The 26,325-nt window shown below is 38.1% G+C and overlaps 1 protein-coding gene across 3 annotated transcripts in view; it reads left to right on the top strand.

The window, feature by feature from the left end:
- Nucleotides 1–26,325, top strand: part of UACA (uveal autoantigen with coiled-coil domains and ankyrin repeats) — a 68,861-nt gene that overhangs the window by 33,110 nt on the left and 9,426 nt on the right. For 2 of the 3 annotated variants that reach the window (XM_065559127.1, XM_065559128.1), the window contains exons 2-15: nucleotides 4,513–4,646; nucleotides 6,889–6,977; nucleotides 7,794–7,858; nucleotides 9,377–9,434; nucleotides 11,570–11,640; nucleotides 11,756–11,862; nucleotides 13,151–13,332; nucleotides 13,966–14,003; nucleotides 15,511–15,579; nucleotides 17,335–17,442; nucleotides 20,151–20,183; nucleotides 20,876–20,974; nucleotides 21,213–21,243; nucleotides 22,170–22,222. In XM_065559127.1, coding sequence (XP_065415199.1) covers nucleotides 4,513–4,646; nucleotides 6,889–6,977; nucleotides 7,794–7,858; nucleotides 9,377–9,434; nucleotides 11,570–11,640; nucleotides 11,756–11,862; nucleotides 13,151–13,332; nucleotides 13,966–14,003; nucleotides 15,511–15,579; nucleotides 17,335–17,442; nucleotides 20,151–20,183; nucleotides 20,876–20,974; nucleotides 21,213–21,243; nucleotides 22,170–22,222 — 1,137 coding nt within the window. Of the gene's footprint in view, nucleotides 1–4,512; nucleotides 4,647–6,888; nucleotides 6,978–7,793; nucleotides 7,859–9,376; nucleotides 9,435–11,569; nucleotides 11,641–11,755; nucleotides 11,863–13,150; nucleotides 13,333–13,965; nucleotides 14,004–15,492; nucleotides 15,580–17,334; nucleotides 17,443–20,150; nucleotides 20,184–20,875; nucleotides 20,975–21,212; nucleotides 21,244–22,169; nucleotides 22,223–26,325 lie in introns of all 3 variants that reach the window. The other variant, XM_065559126.1, reaches the window with a different exon arrangement.

Below are 26,325 nucleotides of genomic sequence, written 5' to 3' on the forward strand. Positions count from 1 at the left end.
TAAAATAAACAGTGCTGTGAACCACTTCTTAATTGACAATTACTTGGTTTCGTGGACCATAGTAATTTGACATAATTGAAAATAATCTGTGCAGAAGTCACTAACCTTTATATTGTACATTGTTTTCTTAGGACTTGATACTAAACTTTTTTTTATACTAATCATTCTAAATTTGTGAAGATCTTAATTATGGGTATAACGACGTAACATAGTAGTGGTTTCATCTGGAGTATTTTTCTCACTTTAAAAGGAGTTTTATTGAGGTGTTTGAATTTGTTCACACTTAGATGTAAGAGCTTGAAGGTTAAGCCTGAAGATCTTTGACAATTTAAAGTATCTGTCTGCGTGCAAAACATTTTATTGAATTCCTTTTGAACCTAACACACTGAATATATTAGAGCAGTGGTTTTCAGCCTTTTTTCATTTGTGGACTCCTAAAAAACATCAAATGGAGGTTTGACCCCTTTGGAAATCTTAGACATCGTTTGCAGTCCCCTGGGGGTCTGCGGACCACAAGTTGAAAACCACTGTATTAGATTTCAGAGTAGCAGCCGTGTTAGTCTGTATCCACAAAAAGAACAGGAGTACTTGTGGCACCTTAGAGACTAACAAATTTATTAGAGCATAAGCTTTCGTGGACTACAGCCCACTTGGACTACAGCCCACGGATGCATCCGAAGAAGTGGGCTGTAGTCCACGAAAGCTTATGCTCTAATAAATTTGTTAGTCTCTAAGGTGCCACAAGTACTCCTGTTCTTTTTTCACTGTATTAGAGTATTTAGAGGCAGCAAGAGGATGCTCCATATGTAGTTTTTAAAGTATATAAACTTACACATACAAAGAAATTTAGAGTGACAAGAAAAATTGCCAGTTTTCAGAGCAAAACAACTTATCCTCTCCAGGACTAGTGCACTTGCGGGTTTAGTATGGAAGCAGTGACTGGCTTTAGCTGAACACCAAAAAGACAAAGGTGTTGTAATACAGTAAAATTTAGCTAATTTGGGTGGACTGGGAGAGAAATTCCAAAATAGATTTTAATTGACAAGTCAATGAACAACAAAAGCAAGGGTGTGAACGCATTACACAACACACTTCACTTTGACAGTTGTTTACTTCTACTTAGTTGGTCCTTAATGTACTAATAGGTTTCAGAGTAGCAGCCATGTTAGTCTGAATCCGCAAAAAGTACTCCTGTTCTTCTTTCAATGTACTAATAGTACCTGTTGTTGGTAGGATGTTTAGTAAAAGAGAGATCCATTACAATACAGAATAGAGGTTCCAATCCTGTTTGCAGCTCCACTGTATAAGGCATTCTGCAGAATAAGAGTCACTTCTTCAAATAGCAAAATGAGACCTTGCTACAGCACACAAGTATTGCTATTAGTAAAGAGGTTACTAGAGACAGCTGTCGTCTTGTATGGATTATCTATACGCGACTTTATTAAACACACTTGGAAAGACCAATGTTCCCTAATGAGGCAAAGTTTTTAGAATTCTAACAGTGTTTTTTTTCTGCCCAAGACTTAACTTGATTTTTTAAAAACATTTTTTACATGAATCTGTATTCTTATTTTATGTACCTTTTTTTTTTCTTGTTTTCCTTCCTTCATGTCCATATAAAGACTGACCAGGCTCTCCTGCTTAAAGATCCAGAAATCATAGATTGATGTTTTTGACAATTTAAGACTGGAACAAAATCTATTTCTTGCAGTGCATAAATTTAAATGTTACATTAACAATATCAGTTTGCAATGTTTTTATCAAACACAAAAATGATTCAGCCTCTTTTCTTTGGAAATTTGTTAGGTTTGCTGAATGCTGGTTTGGTAGATTTGGTTCTCACTAAATCAAGAACTTTAAAACTTGTATTCAGTGACCTGCAGCAGCTGGAAATAGCTTGTTGTTGTTTTTTAGTGAATTACATAGAGAAGCTAGTCTCTAGGAACCAAACTTGCAGCTAACATTCCATTACAATCCTGATTTTTTTGGTCTCTCACCACCGTCTTCTGCCAGCAACTTCACTGATCAGTTTGAAATGTTGCATGCAGGATTTTAGCTCAAAGTGGAATTTTTCTGGAATGAAAAGGGCAATTTGGATAAAGTGATTTGGAGGCATATAGGTCAGAAATGGAAGTGGGTTTCACTTATTAGGATAGACTCCTAATATGTTTTGGCTTGTCAGATCTCTTAGACCAAGTGTGCTGAATCTCTGAATTTGTTGGATTGGGTTGGGTGTTTTGTGTGTTTTGGTTTTGATGAGTGTTGTCTGACTAGTATTGGTGGGTGAATTACTTAGTTATTAAAAATGATGTATGCCGCCTTTACAAAATCTGCATGATTTTGCAGGCAATTTGAAACAACTCCGTGAACTTCCTCATTTTCAAACTGCTTGAGGAAAGCTAAAATACCTGCACTGGTGATAGGAGAGAGCTGCACAGGGAACCTGATCTTCTCTTGTTTGTTTCCAGCATCAGCTTTTCATTGTGAAATTAGAAAGTTAAGTAGCTGGTTCTTCTATAGTTCAGCCATTACTTTTTTGTGGTGTTTTAATCGGCCAAATTCAACAAGGAATGGAACTCGGATGGGAATCTTGGTGCTGAAGTAAATGTGTGTTGGAGGTGTTAGTTGCCCATAAATTGAGTTTGTGGGTATAAGGGACAAAATAGTGTAATTTGCATCAGTTGGGCATTCAGTTGTGTACATTGCAAGTATAAGTTACTTCTCCAAGGTGCAGGAGAGGAGTGTGCCAGGAAACAACTTGGAAGTGTGTAAGATAAAAGCAGTTACTTATGCCAGCACCACTTCCTTGCAATCCTGTGGTGAGTTTTAGCCATGGAATAAGCGGATATAACAGCCACTTACGTTAACGGAATTTGCACCAGATTAAACTAAAGATGAATTTGGGGTCAAATTGGCTACACTTATTTTACATAATGCTGAATGCCAAACTGGCAGCAGTTGGAGTATTTTGCCAATCACATTGCTCTCTTCTAGTCACTTGATATCCTACGCATAAGGATCATAAATTAAATTTAGTTTAGATATACCCCATTGCATTTTTTTCCACACCACTCCTTTCTTGTATGTGGGGGGAAAAGTCTCCCAATCAAAATCTATAGACACCACTCTGTCCTCAATGGTCCTCATTAACCCTCTTGGCTGCTATACAGAAACCTGTATTTGAAAATGTCTAGATAGAGGTGCCAAGTTGTAATTTTACTACTGCAAATATTCTGTGCTGAAACGGCTTATTTTGGTTACTCCTTCCTGCTGCCCACTTACATTTCATCCACTTGTTATGTCTTGTCTCTTCATTTGTAAGCTCTTTTGGACAGGGGACTGGTATTTACCACACGTTAGTTGAGTGGGGCCCCAACCTGGCTTAGGCTTCTAGGACTCTGCTGCAGCATAAATGTTGGATAATAATAAAGAAAGATGCACTCAGAGGTGTGTGTTCATAGTTAGCCCAGAACACAGACTCATCAACCTGTAATTAACTGCTCTGCTGTGTGGTATGGCTCTTGTGTGAAGTTTTTGTTATCATGGAAGTCACTCCTTCATAAAGATGGTAATAGCTATGTAAACTTTCATATGGCCCCTCCACCCCATTGCAAAATCCTTGTTATGTGACTACCCCCATATATGTATTTTTCAAATGTAAAACTAGTTTCCTGGTTTGAGACGTGGCATGGAATCTTAGATAACTTTTCTGGGGCTACTGACCTATTAAGAGCTGGTCCAAATGCTACTAAATTTGCATCCTCACTGTGCTGAGTCGTATTAGGTTGTGATTTCGTATCCTAGATGTGTATGCAAAATCAAAGATGTGGTCTTTGTATTTTGTGTGTGGAGTCAAACCCTAAAGTGAATTTAGGATGTTGATAGCTTCGGGCTGCAAACTTTGTACTTATCAGATATCCTTCAGTAAAATGTCTTCATCTTGCACTTAAGTAGAATGCAGCATGCAGGCTGGAAAGTTGGCAGAGGCAGAGTTACGATTCTTTAACCTTATGCCCTATGGTTGTTTTCATACTTTCATATTGGATTTTATGCTTTTAATGCAAACTTTTTTTTGTTTTGTTTCTGGACTTCATAGCACATGGGTCTTTAGAGAAGCCTACAGAATTCTAAGGGGACTTTTCACCTTAAGTGTGTGATATTATATTCTATATAGTTCTTATGTTCTCATCACTGTAGGATGTGGGCATCTTCCTTTAGTGAATTAAGCAGTGTTGTCTACACATCTGCTGCATGGTTTTTCTCTTATGCTTTCCCCAGTGGGAGAACGGTGTGCAGGAGCGTGGAGCCTTTGGTAGGGTTTTTAAGTATACATGCTGCTCTGTGTCTGTAATAGATATTGACAAATTAAACTGTAATTTAATGAAGATTTCTTGCCTGGGAATAGGAGCAAATTGAGATTAATTTTTTTTATGATGGGGTAAACTTAATGGGTTCACATTATGCAGTTAACTCACTTGTGGTGATGGTTTTTTTACTTCTGTCTTTATGCAGCTGAATACAGATTGGAACAAATATGATGATCGGTTGATGAAAGCAGCTGAAAGGGGAGATGTGGACAAAATTTCCTCTATCCTTGCCAAAAAGGGAGTCAATCCTACTAAACTGGATGTGGAAGGGAGATCCGCGTAAGTAATTCCCAAGAATGTAGTGGAGGATGATGGCACAAGTAGTGAAATCTGTTTAGACTGTAAATCTTTCTTCATTATATCCCATGTTTACTGATGCTGTGTATTACTCTTCCCCATCTGAAACAAACAGCAGATTACAGAATTAGAGTTCCAGAATTACATATCTATTAGAGGTAGAAGATTTTAAGCAAAAGAAGAGTGTACACAAATTCCATACTTTACTAAAATAAGCTCCCCACTGTACCATCCTAGATAGAAATTCGCACTTCATCTAGTCACATACCATTGCTCTGAGGGCTGTCAACCTCCTGTTAGTCAGGTTCATTTAGCAGTACTGGGGAAATAGGAATGCATACTCCTTGACATCCGCCCCTCAAAGAGATGTGTGAAGTCCTATTATGTGAACTGGAAAGGCAAAAAGGTGCAAATCAGTAGAGCCTCGGGTAGCAAAATTGAGATGGTGATAATCTGAAGGAAGTTATATTGGGCACTGTGAGTGGTTGAGGGGCTTGTAGGGGATTGATTAGGTAAGAGTGGAGTACTCTACAGTATAGCGAGAGGGAGGCTTGAAAAGAGATCTGAAAGCAGGAGGATGGGGAAAGATCAGGAAAACCTACTCAACATAAATCTGTGATCCAGGGGTTGAGTCCATGAATTCAAAAGTCCACAGCATGATAGAGGCTTGCCCATGAAGCCAAAAGTAAGAGATCTAGCCAGTCCAGCAGTGGCTGGCTGTCATTTTTAATTCTTTCCCATTGCACAAACTGAATCTATATATGTAACTGGCTTTTCTTGTTTGTATGTAATCGTATATGGAGTAATTTATCTTAAATTTCTTTAAAATGAACACTTTCTCCCTAAATCTAAACAAATCCCTACCGTGTGTCATCTAAAATGTTTCCTAAGCCCCTTTTGGGTTTGCTAATTTAATTCTTTTCATAATGGATGTTATAGGAAAATAGTTAGTATTTTTAGAATTATCAAAACTAAACTAAAAAGAAGATTTGAAAAGCATTCTCCAGATATTACTGCCAACCATTTTGTCTCAAATTACCGGTGTTGAGACTGTATTTCTAGGTAGTTCAACAGCATTAATACTGTATGATTTGTGGTAGGTAATAATAGGTAAAAGAAATATGCATGTTTGGGTGGAACATTCCTATAGCCATCAAACTTAATAATATTACAGTGTAATCTTTGGCTGTCTGCCTGATTCTGCTAATCATTTCAGGTTCTTGAATCATCTTGTATCATCCTGTCTGAAATAGGAGGGATTCTGGTTACAAACTGAACTACAACCATGGTTGTAATAGGTGGACCAAACCCAATAGCTCCTCTGGATTGAAGCATCCTTAATAGCCTTTTGAGGGAATTTCCAAGCCTATGGAGTACCCTATCTTTCTGCAGCCCCCTCAGCATTAAAAATAGTGGGATCCAGCAGCACTACTTTTGGGGCCCCAATGCTACCCTGTATCTTTACTGTACTTATCAAATCCCAGAATGCATTAGCAAATACACAAATAAAACTGGAGCTGGGGTTGATCAGAGTGTGAGATGCAGCCAATTGAAAAGCAAGGAACTAGACAATAAATATAGAGGGAACTGTTAGATTTTGTGGGGAGGAAAGGTAAAGGAGAGAGGAGGATGAGGAATTGCTCTTTACCAGAAGTTATCCTCCATCTTTAAAATTTGGATTGATAGGAGACGTTTGAGCTGGTTCTTAGAACAGTCAGCTTGACCATCCTTCCTCAAGGTACGTTCACAAACGTTAACAGAAATCCAGGCGGCTACAATTTCCAACGGAAGTGATAGAAGTAGCATTGCTTTGACTATGCTAATGCTTAGTCCTCGTAAATTTGAATCATGATTTGGAAAGGGAAAGCTTATCGATGATTTTACTCATTCTCTGACACAGGCACAAAAGTAGTGTAGTGTAGTGTACTGGTTTTATTGAAAGAAATGCTTCCTTCTCTCCCCGCCCTCTTCTGCCTCTTCCCCCCCCCCCCCCCTTTTAATTCGGTCAGGACATGCTACATACAACACTAGACTTTCCAAGCTCAAACTACTTGAGTGAAATCTGGTTTTAACCTACGTAACACTTCACTGTACAACTGTTTTTTATTATTATTATTGTGAACTCTGCCTCTGTTACCCTTTTTTTTTTTCTTTTTCTTCTTCCATGCAAAACTAGTCTGTCTAAGCCAAGAAATGCATAGTATCTTTTTTTTTTTTTTGTTAGATTTCATGTTGTAGCGTCGAAAGGAAACCTGGATTGTTTGAATACCATTCTTGTACATGGGGTTGATATCGTAGCCAGTGATGCTGCAGGTATGTTTCATTAAAGTTTAAGGGAGACATTTTCAAAAACACTTGGCATAGGTCTGATTTCTATCCCAAAACAAAATCTACGTTAAATGCTTATAACTTGTCCTGTAGTATGGAACAGACTAAAATAGATGCAGACTTGAGCACGTGTTGAATATCTGCTTGAAATTCTTTGCTTCCTCATGGCTAGAAACATGGCATAGAGAACGTACTTCAGACTGTCTGATTCTGTGTTGGATATAGTTTAGGTTCTCCGAATTGAACAAATTTCCAGGGAATAGAAAAGTTCAACTCAAGAGTTTAAATGATTTTAAGTACTCTGGCTCCTCTGAATATGGACTTGTCTACATTTGCTATTCTAGCTAAGTAAATCTTAATACATAAAATTTAAAATATGTATGGGAACAGCATGGTTTATGGAGTTTGGAAAAAGTGCTGGGAGAATTTCAAAAGGTTTTGATTCTGAGTAGTATGTAAAATCATGCGGATGCTTCTCTGAATTGCCTTTCCTCCAGTCTAGAAATCTCATGCGATTTTCATAACCTTGAAGTTCTATCAAGGTTCTGAATTTAGTAGTGAGAAATGTGGGCATATGAAAACTAAGAAGGTGGTGAAAAGAAGAAATAAACAAAAATTTGGTTATTTTATCTGTCAAATTTCTTGTTCCTTATAAATTACAACATTGCATTATGAATAGTGAAATATCTGGATACAAGGGAAACATATTAAATGTCTTTATGGTATATTTTATTGCATGTTCATACTGGTAGCCCTACTGTAGTTCCCAATTTAATGCTTTTATGTATATTTAATCCGTAGGGAGAAATGCGTTGCATCTTGCTGCAAAATATGGACATTCTCTTTGTTTGCAAAAGTTATTACAGGTATTGAAGACAGTAAATCAATCTTTGTGCCACATTTTATATTTAGACATAAAAGGGAAGTATGTGTTCTTCAAGAGATGCTGTTAATTTCATAGTTAGTTTAAAAACAAAATTTAAAGTAGTTTGTGGTATTGCACCTGCCCCTAAATTCCCCTTTTGATTATGTGAATCTTTAGCACATTGGCACGTAAATACCTTGCAATGCTGGCTACAGAAGTACCATGTGAATGCTGTTCTCACTTTCAGGTGACGTAAATAAGAAGTGGGCAGCATTATCTCCTGTAAATGTAAACAAACTTGTTTCTCTTAGCAATTGGCTGGATAAGAAGTAGGACTGAGTGGACTTGTATGCTCTAAAGTTTTACATTGTTTTGTTTTTTGAGTTCAGTTATGTAACAAAAAAAATCTAGTTTTGTAAGTTGCACTTTCACGATAAAGAGATTGCATTACAGTACTTGTATGAGGTGAATTTAATAATATTTTGTTTATAATTTTTACAGTGCAAATATTTGTAATAAAAATAATACAAAGTGAGCACTGTGCGCTTTGTATTCTGTTGTAATTGAAATCATTATATTTAAAAATGTAGAAAAACATCCAAAATATGTAATAAATTTTAATTGGTATTCTACCCGAGTTCCCTGTAAGCTGCACAGCCGCGTAGCTGCCTATTAAGGGCTGCGGCGGGGAGAGATGCCTCTCCCCCGGCACGGACCGGCCCCAGTGGGGAGAGGCACCGGACTTGCTGCGGCCGGGGGAGAAGCTCCTCTTTTGGCCTGGCTCAGCCCCGCCAAAGCTGCTGCGGCTGGGGAGAGGGCCGGGAGGAGTTCGCGTGCTCTCGCTCTCTCTCTCACACAGCCCCGGGGCAGCCTGCACTCCAAACCCCTCATCCCTGGCCCCACCTCAGAGCCTGCACCCCACCCATACCCCAACCCTGAGCCCCCTCCCGCATCCCAAACCCCTCATTCCTGGCCCCACCCAAGAGCCTTCACCCCTAGCTGGGGCACTCACCCCCTGCACCCAATGCTCTGCCCCAGTCCTTAGCCCCCTCCCACACTCTGAACCCCTCATCCCCAGCTCCACCCCAGAGCCCTCATTCTCCCTCCCTCCCCCCGGCCCCACCCCAGAGCCTTCACCCTTAGCTGGGGCACTCACTCCCTGCATCCAACCCTGAGCCCCCTCCCACACTCTGAACCCTCAGCCCCACCCCCACCACATGACTTTTGTTATGTGCACCAATATTCCGCGTTGGTGCACATAACAAAATTCATTCCGCACATGGACATAAAAAATGAGAGGGAACACTCTATTCTACCATTTAACAGTGCGATTACAACTGCAAATAATCAATTAATTTTTGAGTTAATCGCGTGAGTTAACTGCGATTAATCAACAGCCCTTGTTTAAATCTTTCTAGTTCAGTGATTTCTAGTTTTTACTTGTAAGCCTGAGTTCCAAACATTGGAACTAAATCTTAATTGATACCTATCTAGTAATTAAGGATTATTCTTTTAACAGTACAATTGTCCAACTGAAAATCTGGATCTTCATGGTAGAACTGCTCTTCATGATGCCGGTAAGCAGTGTGTTTGCCATTCCAGGAACTGCTGCATGAAGCTCTTTATTTCAGTTCGTTTTAAAAGGTTCTCCTTTAAATTGTATTTCTCACTGAGAAGGATACTCTATCATAATGTATCTACTGTAGAAGAAATTGGCATAGTTTATTTTTTCCCCTTCAATTGATCTTATTAAACCTGTGGTAGAAAATATTTATCTGAAAAATTTTTCTTATGTCACTCAGCTAAGATCTATAGTGTTGAGAAGCACTCATACGTGAGTTCTGTTTTCAGGTGCCTAAAATTTTGAGAGAAACTCTTTGGTTGAAAAATCTCCTGCTTCTAAGCTAAAAGTGTATCTGTGACTGTGGGGGCAGAGGGAGTGGGGCTTGAGAAAATTTTATTCATTTTTAGATCAGTGTGAGGAAGTGGATTATTGCTAAAGACCAATTTTTAAAGATGAGGTTTTGCACTCTTACCCAAATGGCTGCTGCTTAAAACTTTGTCCATAGACTTTGTCCTCATAGAGGAAAATGTGCCTTTGACAGGTCATCAATCAGTTTAGAAACAAGAACAAAAGACATTAGAAAACTGCATACAACAAATGAGTTTTTCACTGAAATTTTACAATATGGCAAAAGACGATGCTCTGAACACTGGTGTAAGATGTTAGTAGACTAAGGCTTTGTCTACAATGGCAAGTGAACAACAAAACTTTTGTCGTTTAGAGGTGTTAACTTCTCTTTTGGGTGGGTGTTTTTTTTTTTTTTTTTTTGTCTTGTCAAGGAAAAGCGCCAGTGTGGACAGTGCATTGTTGACAGGACCGCTCTCCTGCCAGCAACGCTACCCCCGCTCGTTGGGGGTGAAAGATTTTTTTTGTCGGTGGGAGAGCTCTCTCCTGCTGACAAACAGCAGCTACACTGCGCGCCTTTTAGCAGCACGGCTGTAGCAGCACAACTGTGTCGCTAAAAGCTGCGTAGTGTAGACATAACTTTAGATAGTTTAGTCTCGATCAGTCTAAATCTTTCCAAAACTCTGTGCCCCTCCTTAACATTTTGGACTATGGTTTTGTGTTCATTGCAAATTCCACATGCTTTCGAGAGCATAACACCAGAGTTCACTGAATCCTAAAGCATAAGACACTCTTCGTTTTGTGTGTGTGTGTGTGTGTGTGTGTGTGTGTGTGTGTTGAATTTGACTTTCCTCAGAAACAATGTATTGGAGGCTGGAAGCTGTGTTATGGTATTCTGGAGGGATCTTGCACAGATATGCCACCAAATGACACTGCTTTCTAATTAAGTTGCCACCTCCAGCATAAGGCTAAGGCCAGTTGTTCAGAATTTTAGTACAGGAATGTTTGTTCCTGCTGGTGAACTTTTCTTGCACAGTAAACTTTTAGATGTATGCTGAAGAATATAGCTGTCACTTTCCTTAGAGTCAATTCAAAAGCACAGCACTATGATCAAAATAGTCAATTATTGAATTCATATTCTATAGCCGGGCTCGGCAACCTTTCAGCAGTGGTGTGCCGAATCTTCATTGATTCACTCTAATTTAAGGCTTCGTGTGCCAGTCATACATTTTAACGTTTTTAGAAGGTCTCTCTCTATACGTCTATAATGTATACCTAAACTGTTGTATGTAAAGTAAATAAGGTCTTTAAAATGTTTAAGAAGCTTCATTTAAAATTAAATTAAAATGCAGAGCCCCCGGACCGGTGGCCAGGACCCAGGCAGTGTGAGTGCCACTGAAAATCAGCTCGTGTGCTGCCTTCAGCACGCGTGCCATAGGTTGCCTACCTCTGTTCTATAGTTATCTGTGTTGTCCAGCATAGAATAAAATACGAGCATCTCGTTTGGGTTTGATTCTAAGTATCTTGCTCCATAGGCTGCGAGCAGCATTCAAGGAGCACTTAGCTCATGGTAAGGAGTGCATATGGGGGAGTGCCTCATTCTGGTCAGCAACTCCTGTGGCAAATTAAAAGGCAGCAACAAGTTTGATTCCTTTCTGGTCCTGCTGAGCTGGAGGAATGGTGGCTGCACAGTGGAGCTTGGCAGATGAAGGCTTAAAAGTGGAATCGTAGGCGTACTTGGGACTCCATGGAAGGCTGTCCTCAGACACTTAAACCGCTCTTTCTTTTCTTTGTTCCCAAAAGCTATGTCAGACTGTTCCTCTAGTATTCAGCTACTGTGTGATCATGGTGCCTCAGTGAATGCCAAAGATGGAGTAAGTCACTAGTTATTGCTATCCTTCCTTCTCTTCGGAATCTAATGGAATGCTATGTGTTTGTTTTTTTCCCTCTTTGAGAATGTGCCCTTTCCCAACTTTTCCTGTTTTCCAGGATGGGAGGACACCCCTAGTGCTGGCCACTCAGATGTGTCGTCCAACAGTATGTCAGCTTCTGATTGACAGGGGAGCTGATGTGAATGCCAGAGACAGACAAAACAGGTAATACATTCTGTTGGGATACGTTGGCAATGTATTTGTATTCTTAAACAACAGGGCTCTCTCAGCTTTCAGGCTTTCAAGTTGTAAAATAAACTTGTTAAGCTGAACAGCTGAAAAATATACTAAATTAAGACTTACTTCAAATGTTGATTAGCCAATTCAAGTAATATAAATGAGACCGCATTCACAAAATGCCTATTTCCACAAACAAAGTCCATAATTTCCATAACAATCTTCTATTTTTCATTGTACGTATTCCTGGCTTATGCAGCTGAAAGACTGTTGACTTGTGTAGAGAATGTAAACTGGTGCTTATAGTAAACTGGAGAGAAGTAGAGCTGACAGCTGAAAGACCCAAGTGAAAGGGATTACCTCTTCTCTGAACTCAGGCACTTGTGAAAAAATTCATCTTCACAACATATCCCTTCACGGTGCCCTGTGTTGCCTGTCTGCTGCTCCTCCCCAAGTCACATTTTTAAAAGCACCCAAATCCCATTAAGGCTCATAAGTAGAGTGACCAGATGTCCTGATTTTATAGGGACAATCCCAATATTTGGGGCTTTTTCTTATATAGGTACCTATTACCCCCCCTCCTCCCCCAATCCTCGATTTTTCACACTTGCTATCTGGTCATCCTACTCCTAAGTGATTTAGTAATTTTTACTCTTGTAATTCTTACCTTGTGCGTTTACACATGTGTTCTGAGTTTCATGCACAGCCACTTTTTCTGCTTGGATTATAAATACACTATGCTGAGGGGTGGGCAGGGGGCTTGTCTTGGGTAGAATATGGGAGCTTGCAACAATACTTTTGAAAGGTGCATATGCACTTGTTTGGGTGGGATTACATGTTTCCAGGCACATTCAGAATTTGGTCTGAGGTTTATTTGTGTCTCTCTTTTTTGATACCTTTTTTTTTTTTTTATGGTATTTGTAACTTCTATGCTGAACTTCTTAGTAAAACTTGAAATGAAGGATGGGATAATAAACCTATGTTTTGAAAATCACGAGTCTCTTGAGGAGAATAAGACTTGGGTTTACTTTAATTTTCTCTGTGAATAAAGCATTTTAGCTCAGTGGTTTTAGTAACATAATACTTCATGTATTGGTTAAATAGAAAAATCCAATTACATGAAGATGCATCGAGGAAAGGTTCTTTCTCTAAGCACAGGCTTCTATAATTGAGTTTACAAAAAAGTAGTGATTACTGCTTTAAGTAAGCTGTCCATTGCAAATATTGTCTCCTTACGTGTCTGGTGTGTGTGTGTGGTCTTTCTCCCTGCTCCCAGGACTGCTGTAATGTTAGGCTGTGAATATGGCTGCAAGGATGCGGTCGAAGTTTTGCTCAAAAATGGTGCAGATGTTAGTTTGGTTGATGCCCTTGGTCATGACTGTTCTTACTATGCCAGAATTGGTGACAATATTGACATTTTGACCCTAATAAAGACTGCCATTGAGGATTCCAGCAAAGGTATGAAAAGCATTCCTGTATTTGGGAGAGATTTCTCTTCTTTCCTTCTGGGTTTTTTGTTTTCATGCTTATTATTCCTCTTACAGGGAGTGTTGGCTCTTGAGTGGGCAGATAGTATTAATATAAGCATTATAATGTTTTTTTTAAAAAATACTGGAATTACATTTTGTGGACAATGTCTTTTTGGAAATAAGTTTATTCAATATAAGGATGTGATATTATCACAGTATACGGCATGCTAACCTTGGAGGACAGACTGTCACTTCTATTTAGAATGGGAACATTTAAATTTATCTAATCCTGGGATACTCTGTTGTAATGTTACAAAAGCTAACACTGTATATGATGTAAATATGTTATACATTTGGAAAATAATCAAAAATCGAAATGATACATTTTAAACAAGACTAGTTGTTTAGACCGCTCTTGAAATTGGTATAGCTTTATCAATGATCATGAGAAACAGTCAATCTTACCAATAGTAAAACTATTTGGATTTGTGATTATTCTTTCAGTTAACAAATTGGTAATTAAATATTTCCTCTAATATTACTGTTAAATCAATGTCTAGCTTGAATTAAGTGTGTGTGTGTGTGTGTGTGTATTAAAAACCTAACTTTTGTTGCTTTTTAGCAAAGGACCTTATGAAGAAAGGACAGCCGGAATATAAGGTAAGACTTTTTTTTCCCCCCTATGCTAAATGTCTCACTAAATATCTGTCACTGAGGAAGCTCATATGTTATAAGCATTACGGACACTACATGTTGTACGCTTGTAAAGGTTTCATTCTGGCAAGATGTTGACCCTGTGTCCTCTTTGCCCATGTCTGATGACTGCCTAGAAAGAACACCTTATTATGATACAGTACTTCTCAGAATGAATAGGGACATCCCTGTTGTTCTGGCCAAATTTTTTGTCAATAAAACCTTTTCTGTTGTCCTGAGCTGCATATGAGCTATTGGTGAGCACAGTGGTGGCTGTTTGTACACCATTACTGCACTGCCACCAAGTTTGTGAAAGACACCGGGGGAATCAAAGTTCTATTCTAAATCCATCCTCAGTAATATTTTCTCTTAAGTGTTTGTTCCATCTAAATGATCCTTTGTGGCTAATGCTGAAATGCTTATACAGAATGTGACTCCCAGGTGTTTCTGGGGTTTCTAACTTTTATTAACGTGCAGTAAACGGTAACACTGCTTTAAACTCCATCCAGTGGGCAAATGAATAAAAGTAATTCATTAGTTAAATTACTGTTTTCTAAAACTTTAAAAAAGTTGCTATTGTATATTTCCCCCCACTTGCTGTCTATCAGTCCAGTAGTATAGCACAACTAGTATGGGAAACATTTCCATGCCTGCTCATAGTTAACCTCACATTTTAAAAATATTTGCTCAATAGTACTTCATGTTGCCCACGAGCCTGATTTTTTTATTTACTAAAATTGCATGGTCCATGTAATGGAAAATCATTACACTGTGCATCTTTGTGAGCATAAGTGCTGGTTTTCTTCATTTGTATGTGGTTATTTTGAAACTTGGCTCTCTAACAGTCTGAATGTATTTGAAGCATGATTCTCAGACCTCTTCAATTGGTTTAGAGAGCTAATGGAAGATTCCCTAGCACAGGGGAATGCTGCAGCGGCGTAAAACCACAATAGCAGCTCATACAACATTTTTGTCTAGGCCACTAATGTACATATGTGTGCCTGGGGTGAAGGACACGTGGCATGGCATGGTGATCTCTGACTGCTGGCATAGTTTAGGGTGGGCTCAAAGCAGCTGAAATTAAACATAGGCACTGGTGCGGAAGTGACACCCCTCTTCAGCTGCATTCAGTGCTTGTTGGTTGTAGATGACAATCTGGGCCTTGATATTTAAATGATATGCATATTAGTTCGGGGATTTGAAATAAGACTACCACAATTTATCTCTGTAGATTAGATTGCCTGACAAATTTCTGATTTTTATCCTCTGTGAAATATAGCATAGCAGAGTAAGCGTGCACTAGTAATAACACTGCCTCCCTGTGGGACATATAACGAAGTATAATGCTGATCTCAGTTGGAAAACACTGGGCTTCCATGTTGTATCCAGAAAGCGAAAGAGCATGAGTTTAGTTTGCTTAAAGTTACTATTTTATGCTTTAATGCTGCAATAACAGGTTACTAATGTGTCACAGAAACGGAATCAGCTGTATGCACAAGAAGTGAACTTCAAGCAGTATCAGAGGGAACAGCTAAGCATGCAGGTAACTCAGAATAAAAAGAGCAGGAAGGGGTTTGTGCTTTGTATATTTTATGTGATAATCAACAAGTCTGATTAAAGATTAGGGTTTTGTTATAAATCACGTTGTCTATTCCTGTAAGAGGAATGCAATATTTCCGTTCTCAATATTACTGACATGCAATGTTGCAAGTGTGTGATCTGTTACCCGTCTTTTAAAAAGGGATAAAATCTCTGCTGTGTTTTATCAGACTAAAAAGTTATTAAAAAAAAAAAAAAGTCTTCCACTTAAAATGCGTGCTAATCAGCTCAATCAGACAGCCTAAGGTTGCACTATTAAACAACATTTCTCTTTATGTAGATGCTGATTCTCTTAGGTGTTGTGTATCGCCTGTAGAGTGAGAGATGAAGGTGTCTGCTACTTTTCAGGATTGAGGCAACAGTGAGGGAATTACTGGTTTATAATTGAGTCTTGTACATGGTAGAGAAAATGTAAATTATAAAAGCAAGAAATAGGCCTTACAAAATTTACCTAGTGTTTCCTCATGATTTATGAGACATACTCTTACTAATTCTACCTGATAACTGTGAGCAGGCCATTTTAAAGCGATTTCTCCCTTTTGTGCCCTATGTCGTATGTCGTGTCTATTTTACAATATGTTCTGCGGAGGCTTTTATTAGTTAAAATAGGTAGATTCTGTAAAGAGCACTCAAATGTTGATAAATGGTAGTGTAATAAGCTAACTTTTTATTTCAACCTTTTAAGCATTTCACTGAATTAAGGAAAATATAAAATAAAATACAATTAGTAGGTGTCTTACTAGAAAATGAATTTGCTTGCTATAATTGCTAGAATAATCAATGCCATTTCCTTCCTCCACTTATTAGTATGCCAGTATAGTATTTGAAAAAGGTAAAATAACATAGAGGGGATAACTTTTTAAACTAAGGAAACTAGCCAATTTAAAACTGAGGCTGCCATTATGAAATATTTTAGTATACAAGAGAATGACTTGAAATCATAGGTCCCCAAACTGACAATCATGCAGTTGTAATAACCCTACCGTGAAAGTACCTTATTATGTGCATTGTGAGACGTTACTGTAATGGTAGCTTAACTCTGAACTTTTAGCTTTTGTCAGTTTAAATAGGCCCATTTATTTATTTATTTATGTATTTATTTATAAATATATATAAAATGGTCTCTTATTAGTGGATAAAAAATTAAAATGGCCAATAACGTATTTTAGTTTAGAAAGCCTGTATGTATCTCATTCTGATAAAGGGTACTATGCTAATTGGTAGAATTGCACTTTATTTAAAAAAGAGAATGCATTTGTTCTGTCTTAATAGACGTGATTAAGGTTACATCCGATGCACTTCAGGCATACAGCATGTTAAAAGGCTATCACGATGCCTCATGCCGATGAAGTGTCTTTTAGATTACATTCTTTAAACACAGTGGCTGGGTTTCAGATTTTTTTTTTTTTTTAAGCACAAGTTGTTTTTTATATGTTGACAGCCAGGAGATAAAAGTTGCTCTTGAAATGCTGTCAGCATTGGAGTATGGACAGAGAGAGATTATATTAAAACCTGTGTGTACACATCCAGGGACAAGCATTCTAGTGGTGGAGACTCTGAAGGCACTTTAAATCATTATACCTGTAAACTTATCTAAAGTGAGGCTACAGATATGTTATGAATTCTGTTGAACAGTCATTGGTGTTCTGAATGACCATTATAATTATTAGTTAAGACACCTAAATTTTCTTTGTTTCAGGAACTGGAAGCAGAAAATGAAGATTTGAAAAACCGATTGAGAGAGATTCAACAGGATCACAGAATCCTTTTAAACAGAGTCAGTGTATTGGAGCTACAACTGAATGAGGTAAAAATAGATTTTGTATCATGTTTAAAAACTAACAATCATCTAACTTGAATAACAAAGCCATTCTTTTGAAGTTGGCATAGTACAGCAGAATGGCTTTGTCTAAAGTCTTGAAATGGAAATTTCAACAATTCACAGTGAACTGCACATTAAAAAAGGAGCCAGGGATTTATTGGTGGGTTGCTAGTTTTCCTGGTGGATTATTTGATTTAAGAAACCAATAGCCTCTCTGCTCTTGTATAGAGCCATCTGTGGGAAACGGAATTACTTCATTTAACTTTAAAAAACAAGTCCTGCTTTGAACTTTAATTTGATGTTCTTTGATGAATAACCAATGCTTGTTTTGAAAGGAATGCACGTGGGAAGGCTGTCACTCTCACTTCCTGAAGGATTCTTCATTGATCATTTTACTTTCTCAGTTTAATGGGTGGCTTAGATTCCTGTCTGGTTGGGTGGGGGCAAAATACACATAACTGAGGTCTGTAATTTTTTTTTATTGCTTCCCTGTGAGCTGTTCTTGTTGACTCACTGTCACTTGGGTTTTTGCTGCAATACAGTATATCCATAGGCAGATGACCTTTTGATACTGTGGTCATTTCTAGAATGTGGTGAAAAGTTGCTGTTAGAAGTAGTTCTAGTGATACTCAAATATGAGCGACAGCCTTTCATCACAATCAAGACTGTAGAGCACGTGATGGTTCGTGTTACAGTTTTAAGAACAAATACTAATCTCAGATGCATGGCTAAAAGCAGATATTCTGCCTTTAATAGTATCTTCTATTCTGTATTTAAAAACAGCTGGAAAAAAACCCAAATGTGATTATCCATTAACTAGTAAATAGATTGCTTCTGGGCATTGCTTTGCTATTTTAGTACTGAGAGCTGGTGGGGTGACTCAGCAGACATGAAACTGTAGTAATTAACAGGAGTGATCAGCAGAAATCGAAACAAAGATTCCCAACTTGGGACTCACCCAGCTCTCACCAAGTGAGTCTGAAGCCCTGCCTTTCCAGAGGCATTGTGTATCCCTCTCTGCCTTTACAGCACTCTGAGAGCTTGTCCAATGGAAGAGGAAAATAAAGCTGGAGTTAACCCCTTGTTTACTGGGAGCCAGGTTTTGCCCCTGTACTTTCTTCACAAGTACTTTTTCAACGTAAACAGCAGTAATCAGTTAAACAGCAGTAATCAAAAAATCAAGCGTGTACATTCTCCCATCACGTGTATGCATAACTCAGTTCCAGTGTGTTATAGGCATCCATTGGTATGTTCATACCTGATGGTCATGATTACAACAAAGTGAACCTTTAACTACTTTGAGCAGCAGCACCAAGAGAAACTTGTCTAGCATTCATTTTCAGCCAAAATCAACCAAAAACGTGTTAAATAACTCAAGAAAGGATACATACCTCAATAATTTGGAAGCACAAGCAGTCCTATTAGATGCATTTTAAGACTTCAAAATTATGTAATTCCTGCTTTTTTATTTGGAATATGGCAGACTGCGGGTGCTTCCTGCCAAAAATTAGAGGAATGTGGAAAATGGAGGGGAAAGACATATTGGTAGCAGATATCATTCTGGATTATTCATAAGTGATCTGGAGAAAGGAGTAAAAAGTGAGGTGGCAAAGTTTGCAGATGATACTAAACTGCTCAAGATAGTTAAGACCAAAGCAGACTGTGAAGAACTTCAAAAAGATCTCGCAAAGCTAAGTGATTGGGCAACAAAATGGCAAATGAAATCTAATGTGGATAAATGTAAAGTAATGCACATTGGAAAAAATAACCCCAACTATACATACAATATGATGGGGACTAATTTAGCTACAACAATTCAGGAAAAAGATCTTGGCGTCATTCTCTGAAGATGTCCACGCAGTGTGCAGAGGCGGTCAAAAAAGCAAACAGGATGTTAGGAATCATTAAAAAGGGGATAGAGAATAAGACGGAGAATATATTATTGCCCTTATATAAACCGATGGTACGCCCACGTCTTGAATACTGCGTACAGATGTGGTCTCCTCATCTCAAAAAAGATATACTGGCACTAGAAAAAGTTCAGAGAAGGGCAACTAAAATGATTAAGGGTTTGGAAAGGGTCCCATATGAGGAGAGATTAAAGAGGCTAGGACTCTTCAGCTTGGAAAAGAGGAGACTAAGGGGGGATATGATAGAGGTATATAAAATCATGAGTGATGTGGAGAAAGTAGATAAGGAAAAGTTATTTACTTATTCCCATAATACAAGAACTAGGGGTCACCAAATGAAATTAATAGGCAGCAGGTTTAAAACAAATAAAAGGAAGTTCTTCTTCACACAGCGCACAGTCAACTCCTTACCTGAGGAGGTTGTGAAGGCTAGGACTATAACAGGGTTTAAAAGAGAACTGGATAAATTCATGGAGGTTAAGTCCATTAATGGCTATTAGCCAGGATGGGCAAGGAATGGTGTCCCTAGCTTCTGTTTGTCAGAGGGTGGAGATGGACGGCAGGAGAGAGATCACTTGAACCTGTTAGGTTCACTCCCTGGCATTGGCCACTGTCGGCAGACAGAATACTGGGCTAGATGGACCTTTGGTCTGACCCAGTACAGCTGTTCTTATGTTCTTATGGACTGAAATATAGTGATTGTTTTATCAAATACACATTAACGCCTGTTAACATACAACTGAAATGATTTTGGGGGGTGTGGGATTTTTGGTTGCCTTCTAGGAGCAAATGGTTGCAGATGATCTTGAAAGTGAGGTAGGAAAACTGATTTTTCACCTCTCTACCTTAAATTTTAGTATTAACTTGTAGCATGAGTAAAATACTTCCCTTAGTTCAACATATTACTTTTATTGTGACATTTATATAGCAGTTTTAATGATTGCTATTTTAAAACTAAAATGCTACATGTTCACCTTTTAATAGAAAAGTTGCACACCTGTATTTTTGTCCGTATGAGTTCTTTCCCTGTTTTCCACTTGTGTACAGTGAAGGCAATCGCTTTTGATTAATGAAAGCCAAAATGATATACATTGAGTGTTGCCTTGCACTAGTTATGTAGGTTCCTGGCATCACCACCATAGATCTTGTCACAAGAATGTTGTGTAAAGCATGCCATTGCATCTTTGAATTATATTGCTCATTTTATAGATCTTTCAATACTAAAATAGTGACTCTCAGTGACACAGCAGACTTCTGGTGCATGCAGCCATGTTGTTGATGATTTGTGTCTGCCATCATTTACATGTTCACTTGATTAATAAATGTACAGACGTTAGTGTCAGAGAGAAATCTCTGGCATTGGAAAGCAAGGAATTCTGAATGCTAACCTCTAATGGGAGATCCCCTGAAACTTTAACTCAGGATTTTAATAAGTGTTCTAAATGCTTATGGGTCTGGATATAGTGGTGGATAGCTGATCTCAAACACAACCATCTCTTGTTGTTCAGAAAGATGAGCTGAGAAGACTCTTAACAGCCAAGGAAAAACAGCAGGAAGAAAGCTTAAGAAGTATTGAAGCTCTGAAATCTAAACTTAGACACTCTGAGGTATGTTGTAGTTCAACTCAAACAATAAATATATACCTTTTTTTCATAAATATTGGGGCAATAATACCAGTTATAGCCTTGAAAACAGAAATATAATTGTCCTGAAAATCATCTTATCCCACTTAAACTGTAACTGAAAATTAGGTACCTGTATTAGCATCTCATTCTATATGTAAAATTAGAACAAAATGAATATTTTATTTTTGTTAATTGCTGCAATCTGTGTGTTTCATTTCAGCGTGACTATCGGGGCTCTGGAAGCGATTCTGGTAACAATGTTTAATTTTTATTTTTAGAATTTCTCTCTTTAAATGCATTATGCATTCTCAAAAAATTCAAGTGAAACTGTTGCCCTTTTTTTCTGTTTTTCTTTCTAGTCTCATGCAAATTTTAATTGTAACTGGATTTAACCTATAGGTCTCACTTCTATACACTCGGACTTATTCTTTAAGGGTAGATGTTCCTGTCCTGATCTCATTTAACTCCCCACACCCCAAACACAGCAAAGGGTGATCTAACATTTATCCTCTGACAGGGACAGGCATGCATATTCTGTAATAGCGGGTGAATATCACTAAACCCATTTAAATTAAAAAATGAATAGTTGATAAAAGACAACTTGAATAGTTATGTTGTAACTATACAAAGATTGCAAACAACATCTAAGATCACTTGTCTTAGGTTCTTGATTTAATCAAGTTGTCTGTTCGGAATCTATATTGGTGTTTGTTGCTGTAGAATCTGAGCTCTTATCAATGATTATTTTTAAAAAGATTGTTGGCCCAATTTAAAGAGATTTTTAAAAGTCCAGTGTTAGTTTTGTAAATTAATATTATGTATGAATGGCTGGTAGAATATTTCTTAAATGTGAGTTTCTGTACGAATGATTGACAGGCTTTGGTGCAAGCTTATCTATCTATATCTACAAGAGCTTTGTAGTGTGTATTCTGAAGCTTTTGAGCTCACACACCACCCCTCTTTTGATTTGGGTATACTTTTAATTTTCAAGTTTGATTACCAACTAATCTGAATGAGCACAGCATTAACATCTATGTAGTAAAAAAAATAAAAATCATTATTTGGTCTGTCATAAACCTGTATGCAAGTCAGTGGGGGCTACTTATTGAAGTAAGGTGTCCTATGGCTATTTGAAAGAAGAGGTTTTTATCTTATCCCTTATTCTATGGTAATATAGGGAAAGAAGATATGCTGCTTAAACAGGGTCAAGTATTTGCTACAGAATCACAGGTAACCTTTACTTTTTGAGACTATATTAACATTGTGTGTGGCTATTTGTGATGTATCTCTTTCTGTATGTATTCCTGGGCACGTAAACAGTGCTTGACGTAGGTACAATTGTAAGACAGAAATGTATTTTATAATAAACAGTAAATTATTTCATGTTCTCTGCATATACACCAGACCCTTGCTAGAATGCAGTATTTGGGATCCATGCGCGGTACCGCATTAACGTGGGGACCGCGTTAAAATGAATTGCAATTTAAAGTAATTAAATTTGGGATCCATGGCTGTGATTGCGTTGTATGCGAATTTGTGCTATATTGACACGCGTTCTAGCGATTGTCCGGTGTGTACATCTTCCTACTGTATTTTCCACTCCATCTGATTAAATGGGTTTTAGCCCACGAAAGCTTATGCCAAATACATTTTCTAGCCTCTAAGGTGCCACAAGTACTCGTTCTTTTTACTGATACCGACTAACACGGCTACCCCTATGAAACCTGTCTCTAAATTAATCTTACTAAACTGTTTTTGTAACTGCTGGTGCCCTCTAGAGGAAATGTGTAGCATAGCTGTTTAAATTGTTGCTCAGTTCAAACGGAGCCTGTTTAATATTTCTGATATGGGACTGAATGGATAAAGAATTGAAGGAGGGTGGTAATATGTGGTTATGGAAAATAGATCCTGTCTAACTGGATTTTTTTTTTTAGATTAAAAATATGGTTGATTAAGGGAATAGTGTTGATTGTAGTATAATTAGACTTCTGTAAGGTGTTTGACTTGGTACCCCATGAAATTTTGATTTTAAAAAACTAGAATGATATAAAATTAACATGGCACATATTGAAATGATAAAAACTGGCTAACTGGTAGGTCTCAATGTAATTGTAAATGAGGAAGCATTGAGTGGGTGTGTTTCTAGTGCAGTCCTGCAGGGATTAGTTCTTGGCCCTACATTATTTAACATCTTTATCAGTGACCTGGAAATAAAAATTGTTACTGAAAGTTTTCAGAGGAGACAAAAATTGGGGGACTGGTAAATAATGAAGATGACAAATCTGGATCGTTTGATAATTTGGGCTCAAGCGAACAGTCATAGAATCCTAGAACTGGAGGGGATCTTGAGAGGTAATCTAGTCCAGTCCCTGCACTCATGGCAGGACTAAGTTTATTATCTAGACCGGTGGTTCTTAACCGCAACCTGCACCCCCTTTGGTTCTCAAAATACGTTCTCGCACCCCTTATCAAAAATCAAAAGATGTTCTCGCACCCCTTAAACCTAGATATATTTTTTGTTTGTATATTACAGTAATCGTTAAATGTATAATGTTAATAAATACATTGTTTCATCAAACCTATGTAGTTGTACTTACGTGCCTGTGCTTAATTTGTGTTTTCGATGATTTATCTTCTAAAAAAAATCTGGCATGTCTCGCACCCCCACGGGGTGTGTGCACCCCAGGTTAAGAACCACTGATCTAGACCATTACTCACAGGTGTTTGTCTAACGTGCTCTTAAAAATCTCCAATGATGGAGATTCCACAACCTCCCTAGGCAATTTATTCCAGTACTTAACCACCATGGCAGTTAAGAAGTAGGGCTGTTGATTAATCACAGTTAACTTACGTAATTAACTCAAAAAAATTAATCGCGATTAAAAAATTAATCACAATTAATTGCACTGTTAAACAATAGAATACCAATTGAAATGTATTAAATATTTTTGGATATTTTTCTTCATTTTCAAATATATAAATTTCAATTACAACACAGAATACAAAGTGTACACTGCTCAGTTTATATTATTTTGTATTACAAATATTTGCACTGTAAAAATGATCAACAAAACGAAAAAAAACCCAGTATTTTTCAATTCACCTCATACAAGTACTGTAGTGCACTTTCATGATAGAGATTGCAACTTACAAATGTAGGGTTTTTTGTTACATAACTGCACTCAATAACAAAACAATGTAAAACGTTAGAGCCTGCAAGTCCACTCTGTCCTACATCTTGTTCAGCCAATCGCTAAGAGAAACAAATTTGTTTGCATTTATGGGAGATAATGCTGCCCACTTCTTATGCGCTAAATATTCGTATGCCTCTTCGTGCTTTGGCCATTGTTCCAGAGGACAGAGCGGAAGAATTACTTCTCATGTCTTGCTTACAACATTCCTGCTAAATACATCCCAAAATGATGTTCACTTTTTTTTTTTTTTTTTTTTTTTTTGCAACAGTGTTACACTGTTGACTCACATTTAGCTTGTGATCCACTATGACCCCCAGATCCCTTTCTGCAGTACTCCTTCATAGGCAGTCATTTCCCATTTTGTATGTGTGCAACTGATTGTTCCTTCTTAAATGGAGTACAATATGTGTTTTAATATGGCTAAATATTAATACAGACATCTAGGAACAAAGCAAGTATCTCAATACTTATGAGATTTGGGACTCTATCCTGGGAGGCAGTGACTGTGGAAAAAGATTTTGGGGTCGTGGTGGACAATCAGCTGGACATGAACCCCTAGCACGATGCGGTGATCAAAATGGCTAATGTGATCCTTGGATGCATAAACAGGAGAATTTTAAGTCAGAGTAGGGACATTATTTTACCTGTAAAAAAGCAACAGAGGGTCCTGTGGCACCTTTGAGACTAACAGAAGTACTGGGAGCATAAGCTTTCGTGGGTAAGAACCTCACTTCTTCAGATGCAAGTAATGGAAATCTCCAGAGGCAGGTATATATCAGTGTGGAGATAACGAGGTTAGTTCAATCAGGGAGGGTGAGGTGCTCTGCTAGCAGTTGAGGTGTGAACACCAAGTGAGGAGAAACTGTTTCTGTAGTTGGATAGCCATTCACAATGCCAGAGCCAGCAATGCCCCTCTGCTATGTACATTGGCCAAACTGGACAGTCACTACGCAAGAGGATAAATGGACACAAGTCAGATATCAGGAATGGCAATATACAAAAACCTGTAGGAGAACACTTCAGCCTCCCTGGCCACACAATAGCAGATGTAAAGGTTGCCATCTTACAGCAAAAAAACTTCAGGACCAGACTCCAAAGAGAAACTGCTGAGCTCCAGTTCATTTGCAAATTTGACACCATCAGATCAGGATTAAACGAAGACTGTGAATGGCTATCCAACTACAGAAACCATTTCTCCTCCCTTGGGGTTCACACCTCAACTGCTAGCAGAGCACCTCACCCTCCCTGATTGAACTAACCTCGTTATCTCCACACTGATATATACCTGCCTCTGGAGATTTCCATTACTTGCATCTGAAGAAGTGAGGTTCTTACCCACGAAAGCTTATGCTCCCAGTACTTCTGTTAGTCTCAAAGGTGCCACAGGACCCTCTGTTGCTTTTTACAGATTCAGACTAACACGGCTACCCCTCTGATTATTTTACCTGTGTGTGGCACTGATGCTACAGCTTCTGGAATACTGTGTCCAGTTCTGGTGTCCACAATTCAAGAAGGAAGTTGAAAATTTGGAGATGATCCAGGTGAGAGCCCTGAGATTGATTAAAGAATTAGAAAACCTGCCTTATAGCGTTAGACTCAAGTTGCTCAAACTTGATTAGATAAATATTTGCTAATCGGCTCTTCAACCTGGCAGAAAAAGGTACAACACAATCCAATAGCCGGAAGTTGAAACTAGAAAAATTCAGACTGCAAATTTTTAACGGAGAGAGTAACTAACTATTACCAACCAAGAGCTATGGTGGATTCTCCATCACTGACCATTTTAAAGTCCAGATTGGATGGGGAACATCTATGGCCTGTGTTATATGGGAAATCAGACTAGATGATCACGATGGTCCATTCTGACCTTGGAATCTCTGCATACGAGTTGAAAAGCAATTTTTTTCTAGTTTTTAACACTGGAGCAGGGCATTTCATAGCATTAAAGTACAATCAGTTGCCCTTCTCCACAGATTTTCTCCTTTATGCTAAACTTGAGGTGAATTTAATTTGTCCATTGAATTCCAGTGAAAACAAACTACACCTTTAGGGCCCAGTTCAATTTATAGTGTAGCCCAATGGGGATCTTTTCACTGACTCTTATGAGAGTGGTCTCAGTTCCTAAATGATGGAAAATGT

The sequence above is a fragment of the Chrysemys picta genome, chromosome 10 (genome assembly GCF_011386835.1).
Source record: "Chrysemys picta bellii isolate R12L10 chromosome 10, ASM1138683v2, whole genome shotgun sequence".
Lineage (NCBI taxonomy): Eukaryota > Metazoa > Chordata > Testudines > Emydidae > Chrysemys > Chrysemys picta.